Here is an 18,754-nt window from a genome sequence, read left to right as displayed (position 1 = left end):
ACCCCGGCCACATCTTAGTAACGCAATCGCAAGTTTGCGGGCTTTGTTCGCCAATTGAGTAACTTAACCCTTGGTGGAGCTAACACTGGGCCTTATAGCCCTTTGTTAGCCGAGCTATACTCTCGCGCCGAATGATCATCCCTTCCCGTACGACCGACGACAGGGCGACAACGAATAGCAGACGTCACACTGAACTAGCATCAAGCGCAGAGACGTTATGCTAACGCATGAGCATCAGCAGTTATGTCATGGTGCGATTGAAGACTGGGCCAAGTCCACAGCGTCGAAATATAACTTCACCGCTGGTCCTAGCCAGCGCTCATATTTGAGTGTCCTGCATCTCCTCGTCTTGGTCTCACCTACACTCTTTCTCACCAACCCAAGATACCCAGCTTAGCCGCAAATCTCAATACAGATCTGCTTCAGACATGTCGATTCTACATCTCCCAGAACCACTGCCATCAACATCTATTGCGCTCGGGCAAATCACTACCAATCCTCTAAGCGCTCCTTCCGACTCTATCAACCCCTCAGTAGCTTCGGACTCCATACAAAAGGCTGCCCGTTCGAAGAAAGAAGACGCAGAGTCCACTTCCCACATCGCCCTGACCGACCCATCGCAACTCTTCGACACCTTACGCAACGACACCAGCACACAAGGCTTTCTCCGCAAGCTATCGCAACAAAACAAGCCAATCTACTTCGTCACCGGCCTCCAAACTTCCAAATCTCCAAGCCACAAGCGTGCGACCGTGTCACACGAGCCCATAACCGAGGCTACGGAAACCCCGCAAACCCAAGTTCAACTACCCTTCCGACGGGTAGACTCGGCGTCCAACATGACCTCTCCTGGCGAAGAAGGTTCAGTCGTCGCAGTCGAGCTGCTTAAAGTAAAATGCCGCATTGGCGCCGTGACTGAACCTCATTGTATTTCGGATGTGGACTATGTGTGGAGCTACCATGCGCTTGATGGTGAGGACGAGGATTTGCAGTTATCTATTGGGCTGGGAAAACCGGTGGAGGAACGGGAATGGAAGGCTTTGACAGGTGTACAAGAAAGACAAGAGGACAGAGACGCTGATCGTAACTGGTCTTACGACTACGACAGCGATGACGGTATTGGTGGCTTCTGAGCGGAGATCCCTGTAACCAAAACAACAATCCAAAGTCTTACATCCGTATAGTCAACAGTAGCCCTCTCAATCCTCTCCAATATCCTCCACAATAGCAAGACCGTAGACCTGAGTATACTCCATCTTCGCATCTTTTTCCGCATCCACCTCACTACTTCCGTTCCTTACGTTCCTCTGCGTCAGCAGCTTGAGCATCACAGCTTGACAGTGCTCAACATGCTTAGCCTTGAACACCTGCAACTCATGGTTCTTCTTCTTGTAGTCGTTGATCTGTACTTTCATATCACCAACAGTGTTTTCCAGAGATGTCTTGGCTTCAGTCAATGTGCGGACCTGTTCTTCAAGCGCAGCGGTATCCGGGGTATCGATGGCAGTAGTCAGGTTGATGAAGTCAAGCAACGAAGTGCGGTTGGACGGAGCGATCTTTTGTTTCTTGTTCATAGTGGTAGAAATGGGCGCTGGGGTGAACAATTCGCGCTTCGGGAAAGTGGGCCAGGGACTGGATGCGCGGAGCTGGTAGCCCGATTCCATGATGTCGTCTTCGTCTTCGGATATCTCGATAAGATCTTGGATGAGATCTTCCGGGGGCGACTTTGCTTGCTGTTCGTCATTCCTGGGTTGGGTGACGGTAGGCGCTTGTGTTTGGCCATGTGCTATAGCGCCTACAGCAGAAGCGTCCGCTGTACGATTTTTCCCATACTGGCGGTATCGCGTCGGCAAAGCCTCTTCCCGTCCACCTCCCTGGAGTGTTCGTCGTAGTCGCGCCCACGCCTTCTTGATCACCGCCGCCAGCTCTTTAGGCCGTGCGTCTACTCGAGTCTGAAAGCCCTCGTCGTCCTGGAGTCCAGCGTCGATGAGCGCAACACGTGCACACGTGCTGATTCTAGCAAACCAGATTTTGCGTGTACCGACGTTGTCTTTACTCTCAGTGAGTAGCTGGAACGCAGGCGCGAATTCAATGGCGCCGTCTAGTGTTTCAGGCAGTTGGACCTCGAACAGGTTATCATCGAAGAAGCACATGCGCCACGGTCCCGACAGTGTCTGTATTTTGGCAGTGGGTTTGGGATGGCGGAACGCTGCCCATACTGGTGTGTTTTCGGCGTCACGGAGATATCCTAGGAGGACTTTACCAGGAAATAGGGCGAAGTGTTCCTTGCTATCTGGCTCTAACAAGGTGATTGCTCGTTCTTCATGGGCCGCCATGGGACGCGTCTGGAACCAATGGTCGGTGAGGATGTGGTCTTTCAGTACCTTGATGTAGTGTGTCGCTGCAGTCTTCTGCGGTTGAGGCTTCGACATATTGAGTACGATACTGTTCTTGGCCTCAACAGTGTGCCTGGGGGCGGAAGCCGATGCAACAGGAGCTGCTATTAGGCCCGCCGACGATTGTATACTTGGCCTAGCCCGGGCTGCTTGCGACACGTTGTGCAGACCCTTCTCGACATTCTTCCGTATTGATGTAAGTAGATCGGCGGGTAAACCAGATACCGTGGCTTCCGAGTAGCCAGCCTCCAACATCACGATCTTAATCACTATCTTCAATCGCTCCTCCCAAGCTGCAGTACCAAGAGGACACGCATCGTCTGCGACAAGGCGACACCATGGTACAAACTGCGACTGCGCAAATGGTGTATGATCCGTTGCGTCACCGCCGCGGTTGTCCTCGTAGTGTACTTCCATCGTCGTCTTATGATTACTCATTATCCGGCGCAGATAGCCCCACACGCGAGTACCATCGTTTGTACCGAGGAGGACTTTACCGGGGTAGAACGGACGTCCATAGTATATGTCCTGTTGTGATGCTTCCACTGTAGGATAGCAGTCGGTTGGGATAGCGTTGCGTAGCTTTGCGAGCACCGCGGGGTGCTTGTTTTGCTGTTCTTTGAGTACCGCTTTGTTGATGCGTACATCTTTAGTGGGCTGTTGTAGTTGTTAGCCTCTATCAGCAGACACTGCATGTCGCGATGGCGCGAGTCTGCGAACCTCTTGGATAGCGAGCGCCATGTGAGTATATTCCTCTGTCTTGTAGTTAGTAATTGCTATCGCGTTCCACCATTCATTTACCGCCGGCCACTATGATTTCTAGGGCATCTGAACCTGCTTGGGTGTTGTTTTGCAATTGAGAAAAGAAGGGACTCACCTGGTCTCTAGGTTGTACCACTTTGCTTGAACAGATATAGCGCTATAGATATGAGTCTGTGTTGTCGCGACTGTATATCCAGTGTGCTTATGCGTGATCAGATTGATAGCGCAGTGCCGATACAGTACAAGTCGTAGGAGACGAGGGAGGGCGCACCGCGTTACTAATGCAGCTAGCGTCGTCGGATTACCTAGGAGATCATAACAAAAGAGAATGCATTCACTGCAGTGCGCAAATTATACCGAAGGAGTAATTTTCGGCTGTACAAGTGATTAGACACGTCCAGCTCAGTTCCGAGGTACTCTAAAGAGGCCTAACCAAGTGCTGCACTAACAGTGGATAGAGAGAAAGTAGTAAATGCACACTGTTGGAAAGCAACCCAAAAAGGAAATTAACATACAGATAACCTCATGGCCTGCCAATTTTGCTGCATAGGCTGCATACATAGCAACGACTGTATCATGTATACGCACATGGAGCCTGACTAACAGCCAAAGCGCTTCCACTGACCGCAACTTTTGCGCATGGTAAGCAACAACCAGATGAGAGTAGCATGGTCAGGATCGCTGAGTTGTCAGAAATGTTAGACGCACTCAGGCCATATCGCCCAGCGCTCCGACTTCAACTTCGATACCGTAGGTCTCGACGTACTGGCTCTTAGCGTCTCGGCTTGCCGTTTCTGGGTCGGTGCCATCTCGCTCACCAATGTCGAAAGCCATGACTTCGAGTAGAATGTGCTGGGCATGTTCGACATGCGCTTGTCTCAACTTTTTGAGACTGCCCATCTCTGCTTGTAGCTCCGCGCCATCTCGCTCGAGTTTCGCTATCTTCTCACAGGCGACAGCCAACTCACTTCGAAGAGTCACTGCGCCAACAGTCTCCTCTTTGCATGCTTCTTGAAGCTGTTCGTTCTCTCTCTTCTGTCGCTCTGCGTCGGCTTCGAGAGTCGCACATCTCTTCTTGGAAGCGGCAAGCTCGTAAGATAGAGAGCCTGGCCCGTTCTCACGAGCCCTCCTGAGAAACTGTATCGACGGGGATATCTGATCGAGGGTTAGAAGGGTATTAAGAGCTGTTTAGTGACTTACCGAGCTTACGGCTGCGAATCCTCTCGGGGCTGGTGTCATGGCCAACGAAACTGAATCTCCAACATCATTACCAGCTTCGTGATCAGAGTCCATACGACGCTTTTTGGGCCTCATGTCTGCAACCGGGATGCTTGAAGAACTGACAGTGATATCAGTGCTCGATGAAAGATTGATGTTGTCCGAGGCTTCTACATCAGCGGGTTTTGCAGTGTTGGTCTCAAGTCTCTCCCGGTTTTGGCGAATGATCTCAGCGGCTCGTGGTGCTTTAGTCTGGATTGAGAGCTCGTCTCCGTCAATCATTCCTGCATGGACGAGCGCTGCCCGTACACAGACGGCTACCGAAGCCCGCCAGGGATCGCGTGCTTCTTTCTTCTTCTGGCGTGCTTCAGGATCTCCGAGATATCGAAAAGGCTTGTCGAAATTTATCTTACTAACGAGATCTTCATCCCTCAAGTTTGCCGATCTGCCGTCGTTCCAGTAGCACAGAATGTGTCCAGACCTTTTGGCGGACGCTTTCCCTTTGACCCTCGCCCAAACCTCCTGTGGTAAACCGCTCGGCGATTTGGCAGATGGTAAAAATCCAAGATAGACTTTTCCGGGGTAGAGTTTGCCGACGTCCTCGCTGCAGTTCTCGACACGTGGCCAGACTGTAGGCGGAAATGCCTCTTGTAGTTCTTGTATATGCGATGTTTTCATACCAGACTTCTTTGCAGAAGGCGCGTGAGCGGTACTGCTAGGTTCTGTCAGAGATGCATCTTCCTCGTTACCTCCATCCAGATAGTCGTCCTCAGACTCAGGTTCCATGATCTGTTCGACGAATGTCTCTAGGTCGTCCCTCTCCGACGGACGCTTGCCGTTGGCGTTTCGCACTGAAGAAGAACTGGTTTCGTGGGTAGGCTTGCGCTTGTTGATGACACTGATAAGTGTCGCCAGATCTGGAAATGTATTATCTTTTGGGTTCAAGTATCCACTCCCAAGGAGAGCAATCTTTACGACTGTCTTGAGGCGCCTCTCCCATGCGCCACCAGAAGAGCCTACAGGTGACTGGTCTGTAGCGATCATGCAACACCATGTCTGGAAGTCGACCTTGCGAAACTTTGGCTCGCCAATTCTGAGCTCCTCTTGGGTATTGTAGTAAAAACTGAGTACAGCACCTCCTCTGCAATCGATCTTCCAGAGATGTGCCCACAAGGCGCGTTCTTCGACAGTATCTTGTCCCTGTTCTTTGTCCGAGCAGACGTGGCCGATCAGTACCCTCCCGTGTTGAAGCTCTGCTTTGCCGAATGATACGTCTTCTGAGAGTGCTGGGCGTACCTCCGGCCAAAGATTATCGGGAAGGACCTCGCGAAGCCTTGTCAAGGCCTCATGATGTACAGGTGATGTGTTAGCCGTATTGCTTGCGCTGGTGGAATGCGAACTGGGCTTGCTGTCTGAAACCATAGTTTGGTTCGTGGCGAGGTGCGATGGGAGATCTGTTGGCTGGCGCCTAATACGCGATGAGTGATTTCGATTAGGGTGATGAGTCGAGAATGTCAGTTATTGTATCTGTGATTTTCTCATCCAAGACTTGCTGAACTCGTGAGCGATCCGTCAGGACCAGACAATGGAGGTGATCGGACCAGAGTACGAGAGTGGTAGAGATCAGGCGTGGCAGGATCGAATGGAGAAACGCAAAAGCAGGAGGTTGAGTCAATCAAAGTGGAAGGTGACCGCAAGTTGAAGTTTCGTCATTACAATACGGGTGCCCGCGAGTTCGGATTTAGTCACTACAAACAATGGGTGACGGGCAGTCAGAGTGCCAAGAGAAGGCAGTTGGGACACCGGGGGCGCCATCGGACGCGGTATGCCAGCCATTCAGGCCTGACCGCCAGGATCTTGAGACATCGCAGTGATGCCAGATGTAGGTCGATCTTGTGATAGGCTGATGTGCTCGTGTATGAGACAGATAACGGAGAAGCAAACGAGCCAGAGCGAGATATCGCGCTAACAACTAGGCGCTAGCGCGAAAGGCAGGTACTCCAGGCGGGAACACCAGCAAAAGACGTCAAAACCCCCTCCACACCGCCGAATGACGTACGATATACAGACAAACCATCCTCGCTATTGGACGCCAAACCTTCGGAAACAATTCCAGCTCGCTGTGACTACCAATCGCGCGTCTCGCTCGCGTCTGCCATGCGCGACGACGCGTCGCGCTCAACACCTACGTCGGAACGACCTGGAGCTTCCATGAACGACATAGCTGCATCGCGCTATCGCCCGGAAACAACGAGAATAAGGACCGCAACGGCGATCTGCAAGCATACACAGGTCATGGCGTGCGGGAAGCTTGTGCGGTTTGGCAGCCTACATGGCCGATCGTGCAGCTGGACCAGAACATCTGCATCCCGCGAAGCGGTCAACAGAGTTCCCCCTGTCGTGTTCTTACAAACGCAGAAGCCCATGTTCTTTGTTTCATGGGGTGACCTTCAGGCCAGGCGCGTCTGACAGCCGCTGTCGCTATAGGCTTGAAGAGCGTGCTCTCCTTCATAGGGCACGCACTACTGCAAAGACCACCTGCCGGTTGGCCTAAGTCTCTACACATGCTAGAGCAGAGACACGCCGCTGTAGGAGGTCTTGTAAGACGCGTTTCCGATTGGCTTGTCATAGGGCATGGCACGGACTACAGTCGGGCGACTGCCTGATGAATACTACATGCCAGACATGCAAGTGAACGGTAGAGGGCTTATCGCCCAAGCTTCCTCTAAAGACCGAGCACTAAATGTAGCCGATATATTGATCATCTCGCAGACCGCACTGGCAGCCGTAGTACATCATCGTTCTGCAAGCGCGCAGACACACTCATGACACAATATTATGTTCCAACTGAGCGTCGATACCACGCGCCCGGTTATATAACGAGAGCACTATTTGGCGAGCGAAAAGAGAACGGCTTGATGAACATGGGTCGTGAATGAGCATGAATCTACATGACACATGCGTGATTGATGAGAGAGCGCCTTTGAATCTCTGGCTGACGCGCCTTCATACTATACGTTCCGCATAGGATATGTGCAAATCACTCTGAACCCCATCTTTTGCCCGCCTCATCATGTCCGCTAATGGCCGTAGTCGCACCTAACAATTATAGCACACCCTGAGGATATCACCACAACACGAATTATACTATGTTGATTTGAAAGACGGTGTAAACCCCCAAGGCGTGTTGTAATCAACAGAAACGAGCCTCTTGGTAGCAGGTCATGGATTGGGACGTGGTGGAGCAGCTCTTTCCTCATCGCGTGTGCACGTGCGGGGCAAATGACAGAGCTTGATCTCGCCAATCACCGTTTATCTCCGTCTGCACCATCGTCAGTCAACTCATCTCCCACTCTCACATCAACTCCAAGGCATCGCTTGTACAGCTGTATCTGTTAAACGACTACGAATCATCTGTCGCCATGCATGAAATCGTGACTTTGCAGTTCGGCAAGCAGAGCAACTACCTGGGCACTCACTTCTGGAACACCCAAGTAAGTCACGAATTCTTGGCGTTCTGTCGTCGTCTCATCTAATGTTCTCGCAGGAGTCTTACTTCACATATCCGCCCGAGCCAGAGTCGCCTGTGAACCATGACATACTGTTCAGGCCAGGCGTTGCTCCTGATGGATCAGATACTTTCACGCCAAGGACGCTCATATACGACCTCAAAGGTGCTTTTGGTAGCATGAGAAAGATCAATGCGCTGTACGAGGCTGAAGACGACAGAAGTATACTAGATCAGAATGGTGTCTGGCCATCGAAGCCTATTGTACAGCGCGCAACAGAGACGATCCCACAATCCACCTATCAAGAGCACCTCGATGCTGGCCTACAGCCTCCCCCGCTCAATACATCTTCTGTCAGATACTGGTCAGACTATAGCCGTGTCTACTATCATCCAAAGTCCATTGTTCAGCTGTCGGAGTTCGACGTCAACGACAAGCTCATGCCCTTTGAGAGCTGGGACGTAGGGATGGAGCTTTTCGAGAAGCTTGAGAGGGAAGTAGATCTGGTTGACAGAGATCTGCGACCATTTTTCGAAGAATGTGATGGCATTCAAGGGCTCCAGATCTTCACAGGTGTTGATGACGCCTGGGGCGGTTGGGCCTCGGGATGGCTCGAAAGGCTGAGAGATGAGTATGGAAAGATGAGCATTTGGACATGGGGCTTAGGTGACCATGGCGCCAACTCGTCGACTCCTCGAGTAGGTTCTATTCAAGTTTCTGGAAACAAGTAAAGAATAACACAGAGCAGGAAAGACGCATACAACAAGTGGCAAACTCGGCGCGATCTCTTCAAATACTTGGGGAGCAGTCGTCAGTATACGTCCCGATGTCGAACAGCCCTGCCAAACTACCAAGCTACCTATCGTTAGATGCAACTTCTCCCTGGCATATTGCAGCTTTACAAGTCATGGGTCTGGAAAGCATGACCATATCCTCACGTTTGAGAGCATCTTTGGGCGGGCGCGGAACGCTTCAGGACTTGGAAAACACTATCAACAGTACCGGAAAACGACGTATAGCGAAGCTCGAGATGAGTGCTGCAGATCCGGAGGTACTGTCAGATAAGGCTTTCGATGAAGCCGAGAAAGCGGAAAAGGTTGGTTCTATGACATCAAGGCAGACAAGTGAGGGCGACGATCGACTAAGCCATTTCGACATTGATACCTTCACTCGTGATTACAGAACGGCTACCAGGAAGGGAAAGAAAGAGCACGTTTTTGGGCGGGCAGAGGCTTCTCGTGGAGAGTGGGCCCTGTCTGAAGATAACGAACGGGATCCTCACGACAGGTTCGATAGTGGACCAGCAGTGCAAAGGTATGTGCCACTTCGTCGCCATCGATGTGTAGATTGTATCATCAGCGCTTGCAAATTGGGCGCAAAACGTGGAATTCACGCTGACGCGTTTCAGATTTGCTGCACCGCTACTATTTCCTCTGCTTGACAGCTTTCCTCGTTCGATGCTAGACGTAGGGTCCGGTCACTCCACTAAGCTTGCTGTACACACGGGGCTGACGACAAGTACCACTGTCGCTGATCAGATCCGAGCTGTCGAGCAGATCGTCAAGCGAATGGGCGGTATTGAAGAAAAGGAAGCGCTATGCAACGGCTTACAAGTCCTCGCGGAGGAATACGATGAAGGCTGGGATAGTGGATCAGAAAGCGATGACGACGATTAGTCGCATTGCAACGAGCTTGGCTTTTACGCGTGGCTGGCGCACAGTGTCTTTGTGGAAATGACAGCGCGTCTGCCACTGGCCTCAATACACAAGGATATTACCGCCAGCCACGACAGATTGATCCGCGACACAACACTTTGGTGACACCACTACAACACATACCTTTGCACCACTCTTAGCGGATGTGCAGGCTCGGAGTTTCTCGAAGAGCTTTTCACCACTGACCAAGCACTGCGACATTTGACGGATGTTGAGGTGCCGCCATGGCGGTACAAGGAAGACCGAACGTGGAAAGACCAGACCCTTTCGAGCTCGGTTCAGGGAGAGCACGCGATAAATCGCCATACTGACATCATACTGAATTAGTCGTGTTGCAGGGTGCTTCGTTACGCCGCAGTTCGGGCTTGATCGCCAGGGCAACGCATTGCAAGTTGCGCGCTGTTGGACGACCTCTCTTTCCTGATCGTAAGCCCAACTTCGGATTGAGCCGGACCAAGGCCGCGATCTGCTGGTGGGCCAAGACATGATCTGGTGATATCGATGAAGGTGTTACTGCTCGCGCGTATGCAGGGTGGAGCCTGCTGCTGAACCGTTACGCGTTCGCGGACGCTTGTACGAAGCGCCGGGTAGCTGAACTGCAGGTGTGCGCGGCAGCTCTTGCTCGCCCGAACACCACAACAACCGTTGTCTGGAACCCAACTCTGACTGCGATGCATGATATGGCTAGGTGTTCTTGCTAGGTTGGGGCCAGTCGCAATCAGCCAATTAAGTTCCGAACGGCGGCGGCAGCTGCTGCAGGAACTATCTACAGCTGCCGTAAGCTGACGCGCAGCCGGTCGTACAACGACAGTCAGGAAAACTCTGTTTCTGACTGCGATTACCATCATGATCAGTGCCGGATGCACTGATCGGGGTAACGCGGGGTAGCGAGGGCATGCGAACGTTGCAGCAGTCTGGCTGGGACACTACCAGCCTCCAGTAAGTCCGCCAATTGCAATGCGCCGAAAAGTTCACGATATGGAAACACCCTGGATTTTCGATAAACACACCTGCAAGCCACCGTCTTAGCTCCTGACAGTGGCCGGTACAAACGCTCAAAGCTATTGATTGAAGCCGGCCACGCGCCCAAGGACAGCAAAAAAAACGGAGGAGAGTCCACGCCATGCACGAATCTCATTACTACAGCTCTGCCGCGTGCAAAGAGGTGGAAAGTTTGGTCAGCGCGTCCCAATGCGCGCGCAATTCTCGGGATGATGTAAGATAATCCTTGCTACAGTGCGTGGTCGCAACATTGTACAGTTTCTCAACAATGCGCCCAAGGAAGCTTGTTTATCGCTGTCATGCTAAACAATAGTATAGACGATCTTCCAAGATGCCACTGAGACCGCCGTCGGCCGAAGTCCCATTGTGCTGGGGCACAGCTTGTGTTCACGACAGACCAAAGCCCACGATGTCTTAGCGGCCCTGCAGTCCGCGCAAATGTACTTGGTTGTTTGGATTTCGGACTCATAAGACGACCTCGTGTTACCCGGTGACACATTGAATACATGGAATACAGGAAAACGGTTCGATGGCGTTTCATTGGTGCGGCTGAAGACTTATGCCATGTTTGGACAACGTTATGTCACTGCCACTCACCATCGGTTTGTGGGGTGGCTGGAATACAGCTGTAAGTTCCAACCTCTGCGGCTACCAAAACGGTCACCAAGTCAGCATGCATGAGAACGCAGGGCGTCGTGTTCTCCTAACCATCGATTATCCTGGTAGCCTTATGCATGCAGCTACAATTTAGGTAAGTCGCTCGTTGACTAGCGATTTTCGCAGCCGGTTGCTAGGGTAAACTTGGCCAGCAAACGTTCTTAGAGACGCCTGCCATACTGAGAGAGCCTCATCCCGTGGTATGGCCGAGATTACGAACATGATCGACTTGAGGTGATTTGGAACTAAAAACGCCCGGATGAATGTGGGGAACGACTTCGGAGCCCCTCAACCGTTGTGCGTGGATGCGACCCTGTTGTGGCTTTCCCACGGGTAGGGCAAAGCAGATGGCTGGTAGGGTGTGAAGATCCCGCCTCCCCTAATGAGTATATTAGGTTCGCAGTCCTCCTCAGTCTCATCTATCGTGCCTCTCAAGCTTCATCAAGTCTTCGATCTTCAACACAGCAGCTCTTTCGTTACGGTTGCTCTGTTACTTTCGCTTCGCACCCATCACCTAGTAATACTCTTTACTCCTTGATATATCCAACACCTCTCGTCAGAACAAGATGAGATACTCCTTGGCAACGATGGCCCTTGTGGGCGCTGTCTACGCTGCTCCCTACGGTGGCGGCTACGGCGCCTCCAGCAGTGGCGGTTACGCTGTACCTTCCTCTGTATGTTAACACAAGTACCGCCAGCTGTTGAAGCGCTCAGCTCTAACAACATATAGTCCGAGTACGCTCCCTCTCCATCCGTGAGCAAGCCCTACGAGGCGTCCAGCACTCCTTGCGAGGAAGAGAGCAGCAGCATGCCTCCGGTTGTGACCTCTTCGACTTACGTCCCACCTGTCGTCACTTCCAGCTACCCGGTTCATGAGTCTTCAAGCGTGCCCCATGTCTCCTCCAGCACGCCTTGCCCGGAGTCAAGCACCCCTGTTGTGCCGTCTTCCACCTACACTCCTCCGGTTCAGACGTCGACCTACACTCCTCCCGTTAAGACATCGACCTACACGCCGCCAGTCGTTACGTCCACTTCCATCTACACCCCACCGGCGAGTTCCAGCACCCCGTGCCCGGAGTCAAGCACACCTGTTGTGCCATCCTCCACCTACACTCCTCCGGTTGTGACATCGACCTACACTCCTCCGGTTGAGACTTCGACCTACACTCCCCCAGTCGTTACGTCCACCTCCATCTACGTACCACCCATGAGCTCCAGCTCTCCCTGCCCGGAGACTGAGACCATCACCGTGCCGTACTCGAGCTCCAAGCCTTACGTGCCATACTCGAGCTCCAAGCCCTACGTGCCAGAGGTCTCCAGCACCACCGAGGTCACCATCACCTCGACTGTTGTCATTCCTCCCAGCTCCACTCCTTACGTACCCAAGCCATCCACCTACCCTGTGGTCCCTCCCGTCGTCACCTCGTCTGTACCTGTCCCGGAGGTTTCCACCTACCCAGTCGTCCCTCCCGTCATCACTGAGTCTGTGCCCATCCCAGCGGTTTCCACCTACCCTGTGGTCCCTCCTGTCGTCACCTCATCTGTGCCCATCCCTCCCGTTATCACCGAGTCTTTCCCCATCCCTGAGACTTCCACTCCCGTCGTCCCCGAGGCGTCTTCCTCCGGATACGCCCCTCCCCCTCCTGTTATCACTGAGTCTGTCCCCATCCCCGAGACTTCCACTCCCGTCGTCCCCGAGGCGTCTTCCTCCGGATACGCCCCTCCTCCTCCTGCTGAGGAGACTACCACTGTCGTTGTTCCCCCTGCGTCCTCCCACGCGTCCACACCCGTCGGTACCGCCTCATCATCCACTGGACACGCCTCATCCGCTACCTCCCCCGGCTACCCTGAGTACACTGGCGCTGCTAGCTCCACCAAGCCCCTCGCTGCCTTCATGGCCGGTGCTGCCGCTCTCGCTTACTTCGTCTAAGCGGTCGGCTTCTACTACTCTTTGTACAAGATGTACAAAAGCACACTTTTCGCTTTTCTTACTCTCCTTCATCGCAAGACTTCACCCAACCCCCTTTTAATCCCCCACACAACGACGACACGGGCACACGGAGGATAGACGGGCAACGCATTACGACGTTCTCTTGTAATCACTAATGACCTTTAATGCTCTTCTTTGGTGGCGTGGCCCGGTCATGGCGAATGCGTCACATGGCTTGGCCATGAGCGTTTTGTATGCGCCCTATCAGCAAGCATTTATTACAGTGTCTTGCGATACGCGATTGCGCGGAATGGTTTGGAGTAATGTATCGAACGAAAAGTAATGACGGTGGCCTTCTGGATGTAATCTAGATAGCTCATGTAACTGTAGTAATCTATCACGAGGTTAACCGGCTTCTGAGAGAGTACCATTGAGTGATTGACTTGCGCGACGCGCTTTTTGTTGGTTGAGTCGATCGCGCTGCTTTCCATTGTATGACTTGTGGCTTCCGTACTTCATGTTGACGTGACTCGCATCGTTATTGTCATTCTGGCTCTTTCGACGCGTAGGGAGCGCGCAGGTGCTGCGAGGCTGGTAGGCCGGATCAGGGTGATCGCCCCAGGGGTCAGCGCGCGTATACACGCTAACACCGCCATCGACACCAATCCGAAGTTGCCTGAAAAGGAAGTTTACCGTACGTCATGCCGCAACACCCGAAAGATGCCGATCAGCCTTACCCGCACCCCTCGACACATCCAAATCCCATGGCATACGCAACCCTTCTCCACAAATCTGCCCTGAAATCCCATGTTAGGGCCTAGATCAAGATGCAGGTCACGGCGCCCATCCCCCATCCTTTTCCTTACACCAAAACGCGCGCGTGAACATTTGGATCTCCCGATCTTCGAGTCCATGAATCATCGACTCCCGCATCTAGCACCACTGTCAATTAACACTGTCGTCATCTTACGCTCACGCATGCACGCGTCAACATAGTACAACACGTATATAGTACACAACCGCGTCAATGGATTCAGCTTCCGATAACCCAAACTCCATGCCTGCAGCAACCAGTGGCTCTCGCTCCAAGCTCCTCTCAACCAATCTTAAGAACTTTATCAGTAAACCCGCCCTCAAGCATCCTCAGAAAGCACTTACCGTGCAGCTTTGGAACGCAGAGCAGAAGTCGAATCCAAGCGGTAGCAATCCACCTCCACGACTAGCAGCCGGACAGCAAAGAGCAGAGATGTCGACTTCAACTACCGGACAGGCCACGGGCGATATCGTCAGCAGCGGGAACTCAGGTTTCCCCAAGACGAGCGATGCGCCCGGCGAGCAGTTTGAGCCCAGACAGACGGCTACGAGTGAAGACTACGAGCCCGACCCAAGTAAGAGCATCAAGCTCAGCCCGCAACGCCAGGCCTTGGTCGACGACGTAAGTCCACCCCTCTTGCAACATCTACCTATATACAAAAGACTAACACCCCACCCCCAGATCATCGCCCTCTACTCCTGCCAACCCACCGTCCAACGCGTAAAACGCTACACCCCCGACTGCGTCTACGACGACCAATTCGTCTACGCCAACGACCGCTACAAAATGGCCGGCCAATGGTTCGCGCTCCCCAAACTCTTCAACGCCTCCATCAACGAATCCTACCAAGTAATCCGGTCCGACGACGAAATGATCCAATTCAAAAACAAGCAGTCCTGGACCTTCCGCTTGATTCCCAAGACCGCTACTATCACGGGACTGGTATCGCTGAGTCTGGATCCGGACACGAGGGATACGGAGTTTATGCAGGTCAAGTATCATAAGGATCAGGCGAATGATAAGGATTATAGTCATGAGGGGGTCGGGTTTAGCTTTAAGAAGTGGCAGGCGGATAATGTGGTTAAGCATATGAGTGCGCCTGAGTTGAAGGAGTTTGAAGAGGATAAGGGGGCGAATAAGGAGCATGTGAGGAAATATGGTAGTGGGAAGGAGGAGGGGGATGCGCCGAAGAAGGACTTTACGAATTAGGGTGATGATGATGGTGAGAGTAATGAATGATATGAAATGGATTTCGAAATATCAAGATTTGCTCGAATTGAAGTGCAAATAGTTTTTGGAAACATAACATAGGACATCGCAACTCGATAAAGACATTGTCGCAACATGCTGCCACGCTATAAGAAAGAGTAAGATGTGATCAGAAGCCAGGGGGCGGAGAATCACTGCTCCTTATTTGAAATTATGTAGCCCAAAGACGGATTCCAACGCGTCACCCGCCGTATACGCTGCTAGTACCTCCCGCCCTGGTGTTGACGTCCGCTCATGACGTCGCCCTCTGATCTTTATCTCTGGAATGCCGTCCTTCACGCTGTCTAGAAACTTGATGATCATGTCTTTGTCTTCTTGAGATTCGCCAGTAGTTATGAAACTTTCGAGGCCCAATTCTTTTTGCGTGATTCGGTGGCCCTTAAAGTCGGTCTCGCTCCATCGTGTTCTCTTCATGTACATTCTGCAGGCGACGTAAACTGCGGTCGGTCAGTACCCAGTCTTGAGTTTACGGGCCAGTATGGCTACATACGTCCAAGCTGAATGTCACAACGTGGGTCGGTTCCTGTCGTATCGATTATCCTCAAGCCCGAATCATGTAGCTCGCTAGAGACCCAGAAGCTCATTACCCTTTGGTTGTCTGTATGGGTTGGCTCAGAACCGGCAAGAAATCTCGGAGGAAGAACGGCGTCCTTCTTCTTTTGTTGGAGAGTCGCTGCGTCTTCGATAGTTCCGGAGCCCTGCCATTCACCGTCGAAAGACCACGAGAAGAGATACCGAATCCAACCGGAATGAGTCGTATGCCCGAAGCGACGAGCAGCTTCATAGTCAGGATCGCCAGTGATGTCGGGCCAACTGCCCGTGATCCAGTTACTCGCAGGGCCTTTGTAGAAATCCTTTTGTTCTGCTGTCGGAACTGCGTCGAACCATGCCTTTGAGTGGAATGGATAGGTCTCTGGTTGGGGTTCCGCCATTGCGAGGGTTTAACGATCCGGCAGCTCGTCCTTTCCAATGACTCAATCGATGAGTGCAAGGTTCGTCGTGCTGTGCCGATTTCCGCTTGTAAGTGTTTGTAGTTCCTGTATACGATGATAATGTACACCGAACTCTGCGTGCAGAAAAGAAACACATCTTCTTCAAGAATGTAAGAATTTATACTCGCCTCCGACTCATACAGAGCCACGACCTCGTAGAAGAAGACTCAACGAGAGCTCGATGCCCACTCGTACTCTGTAGTCACTACCCGTATCGTGTGTGAGCCCCGGGGCTTGCCCGCTGAGCACGGGCAAGAAGGTGTCGGTAGTCATGTTTCGAGCGGGCTCGGTAGGTGATATGCGTCGTATGAGTGGGTTTGTGTGAGGATGGCTACGAGCTATTGAGGAGTGAGAGCTGCGGGAAGCGTCATGTCAAGAAGGCAGCGGCGACCGTGTGGCATAGGTATGCGTCAACGAAGTCACGCTAGCCATCGCTCCCGGCATTTGCACGTGCGTGGTGTAAGGCGGAAGGTTCCACCGAAGGCACGATGCTCATTCCTGGGTTCGGTGGAAGGAGCTATGGGTGCTTTGAGCTCTGGTTCTTTGTTTTGTTTCTCTAGGGTCAATGAGCCACGATAACACGTATGCTATGTCATTGGACGCTTTCTTGTTGGTCGAAACCAGTCATCGTGTTCCTGATACTCATTCTTGTGTACGCGCACACACTGATCGATGAGCTGTCGTGCTGGAGCACGGCAAAGTCCCATTGAAGGTAGGTGTGTTCGATAGCATGAGTCCCGGGCGAGCTTCAGGTGGATTATGACGCTACATGTTACTACCACATGTTAGTCACGGTCAAGCCCTTCAAAATGGTGCGACGTGGTCACGTTGTGGTTGCTAGCCCTCCTTCCCGCTGGCCAGATCCCCTTGTGCCGGGAAGCGGGTGGACCCGCGTAGTTAGAAAGACTCATGGAAACGTGTGAGAAGGACGAGTGGGATTTCAGAAAGTTTGGTCAGGTCTAGTTGATCTATGAATAAAGGATATAAGTCTATGCAAGCGGGTGGATGAGAACGCAAATAAGAAGACCGGAAACGTGACTGCGTCTTCACAACTTGCTGTCGTTCTGCTTAAGTCGAATAAGACCCTGATCAGGTTAGCATCGCTGAGTGCATGATGGAGGAGAGAGAATCTTACCTCTTGTACGCAGGTCGCGATAAGGGTTCCATCTTTCGTGTACATCCTCTGGAAGACGAGTCCACGACCATCGCCAGCCCAGGGCGTCTCTGTCTCGGTGAAGATCCACTCATCGGCCCTAAAGGTGCGGGGGTTGTGAAAGTAAATGGTATGGTCCAGACTGACCATCATGCCAATCTCCGGCACGTCATCCGCAACCTTCTTTGGATCTTCTCCATTCTTGATGCGCTGTATGCGCTTGATATCTGCCTCGCTAACGGACTGGCGCTTCAACTCGGCATCGTCCATCTCCAGCAGTGTCTTGAGCACGTCTTCGCCGATGCTGGACTTAGCGGCACTCTTGCGTTGTGAGGAATAGCGCCATAGCTTGTGGACGCGCGCGACGGTGCCGATGAAGTAGCTGTCGGACATGTAGGCGATGGCAGAGAGGTGGGCTTCGTGGCCGCCGGCAGGTGAGATGCGACCGCGTGCCTTCACCCATTGGCGACACTTCTTGGTGTGGGGTTTGTCGGAGTCCTCTGGACGGGGTTAAGCTGGGCCCTGAAGCTTGACATGTGAAAGCACTCACCATTCTCGGTCGCCAGCCTCTGGCTCTGGAACGGACTGTGGCCGCTGGGATGCATCTCCGAGTCCGAGTCTTCCTCTGGCCCTGGCACGTCGGCCATTGGGACCACATGCTCGACCTTCTTCGCGCCTCCACTGTTCTGGCGCACGAAACTCATAGTTGTCGTGAAGATGACCTTGCCCCGTTGGCGCGCCTGCACTGTTCTTGTCGCATAGGACTTCCCTGACCGTACTCTCTCTACGTGGTATATGAGTGGTATCTCTGAGTTGCCGGCAAGCACAAAGTAGCAGTGCATGGAATGTACAGTGAACTCGGGATCAACCGTCTTCTGAGCTGCAGCGAGCGTCTGGGCGATGGCAGCACCACCGAAGATACCGCGCGCACCCGGGGGATGCCATAGTGGGCGCGTGTTGGTGAAGAGGTCAGGGTCGATGTCGGACAGTTGCGTCAGTTCGAGGACATTTTCGATTTCGGACTGCGACTGGTCAATGGGCGGCGGGCGGATGAGTGTGGCCATGGTCTCAGATTATGGATACTGGACAAGCAAATAGTGAGGTCTAGCGATAGTTGGCCAGGAGAAGATAAGAAGAGAGCGTGCTGGTGATTACTCTACTTGACTCGGGCGCGTCCCGGCACACCTTCAGCTTCCTCGAGCCGAGGCATAACGCGCAAACCCACATGTCGCAGCAGGTACCACCACGCGCAAGGGGCAGCGACGAACGGCTGACTAAGGCGGCCAGTGAGGAAGGCACTGAGCGCCAAGAGGAAGGCGCGGCTGCTCTGGGGTAGG

The 18,754-nt window shown here is 52.8% G+C and overlaps 7 protein-coding genes across 7 annotated transcripts; 4 read left to right on the top strand and 3 right to left on the bottom strand.

Annotated features, from left to right (window-relative positions):
* Positions 1–428: 428 nt before the first annotated feature.
* J4E93_006749 (uncharacterized protein) lies at positions 429–1,133 on the top strand (the record flags this gene model as incomplete). The annotated part of the gene is made up of 1 exon (XM_049344660.1): positions 429–1,133. The coding sequence occupies one exon, from the start codon at positions 429–431 to the stop codon at positions 1,131–1,133; it is 705 nt and encodes a 234-aa protein (XP_049198314.1).
* Positions 1,134–1,199: 66 nt separating this feature from the next.
* J4E93_006748 (uncharacterized protein) lies at positions 1,200–3,137 on the bottom strand (the record flags this gene model as incomplete). Its single annotated transcript, XM_049344659.1, has 2 exons — positions 1,200–3,053; positions 3,117–3,137. The coding sequence occupies 2 exons, from the start codon at positions 3,135–3,137 to the stop codon at positions 1,200–1,202; spliced, it is 1,875 nt and encodes a 624-aa protein (XP_049198313.1).
* Positions 3,138–3,866: 729 nt separating this feature from the next.
* Positions 3,867–5,798, bottom strand: J4E93_006747 (uncharacterized protein; the record flags this gene model as incomplete). Its single annotated transcript, XM_049344658.1, has 2 exons — positions 3,867–4,313; positions 4,359–5,798. 2 exons carry the CDS (start codon positions 5,796–5,798, stop codon positions 3,867–3,869), a joined length of 1,887 nt encoding a protein of 628 aa, XP_049198312.1.
* A 2,000-nt stretch (positions 5,799–7,798) lies between these two features.
* Positions 7,799–9,561, top strand: DML1 (mtDNA inheritance, partitioning of the mitochondrial organelle; the record flags this gene model as incomplete). The annotated part of the gene is made up of 4 exons (XM_049344657.1): positions 7,799–7,870; positions 7,924–8,583; positions 8,634–9,199; positions 9,294–9,561. The coding sequence occupies 4 exons, from the start codon at positions 7,799–7,801 to the stop codon at positions 9,559–9,561; spliced, it is 1,566 nt and encodes a 521-aa protein (XP_049198311.1).
* A 2,905-nt stretch (positions 9,562–12,466) lies between these two features.
* Positions 12,467–13,189, top strand: J4E93_006745 (uncharacterized protein; the record flags this gene model as incomplete). The annotated part of the gene is made up of 1 exon (XM_049344656.1): positions 12,467–13,189. The coding sequence occupies one exon, from the start codon at positions 12,467–12,469 to the stop codon at positions 13,187–13,189; it is 723 nt and encodes a 240-aa protein (XP_049198310.1).
* Positions 13,190–14,216: 1,027 nt separating this feature from the next.
* Positions 14,217–15,212, top strand: J4E93_006744 (uncharacterized protein; the record flags this gene model as incomplete). The annotated part of the gene is made up of 2 exons (XM_049344655.1): positions 14,217–14,624; positions 14,685–15,212. 2 exons carry the CDS (start codon positions 14,217–14,219, stop codon positions 15,210–15,212), a joined length of 936 nt encoding a protein of 311 aa, XP_049198309.1.
* Positions 15,213–17,310: 2,098 nt separating this feature from the next.
* J4E93_006743 (uncharacterized protein) lies at positions 17,311–18,481 on the bottom strand (the record flags this gene model as incomplete). Its single annotated transcript, XM_049344654.1, has 3 exons — positions 17,311–17,349; positions 17,400–17,917; positions 17,968–18,481. The coding sequence occupies 3 exons, from the start codon at positions 18,479–18,481 to the stop codon at positions 17,311–17,313; spliced, it is 1,071 nt and encodes a 356-aa protein (XP_049198308.1).
* Positions 18,482–18,754: the final 273 nt, after the last annotated feature.

This window comes from Alternaria ventricosa (assembly GCF_023758065.1).
Source record: "Alternaria ventricosa strain BMP 2768 chromosome Unknown scaffold_11, whole genome shotgun sequence".
Classification (NCBI taxonomy): Eukaryota; Fungi; Ascomycota; class Dothideomycetes; order Pleosporales; family Pleosporaceae; genus Alternaria; species Alternaria ventricosa.
This window is presented reverse-complemented; position numbering and strand designations above follow the sequence as displayed.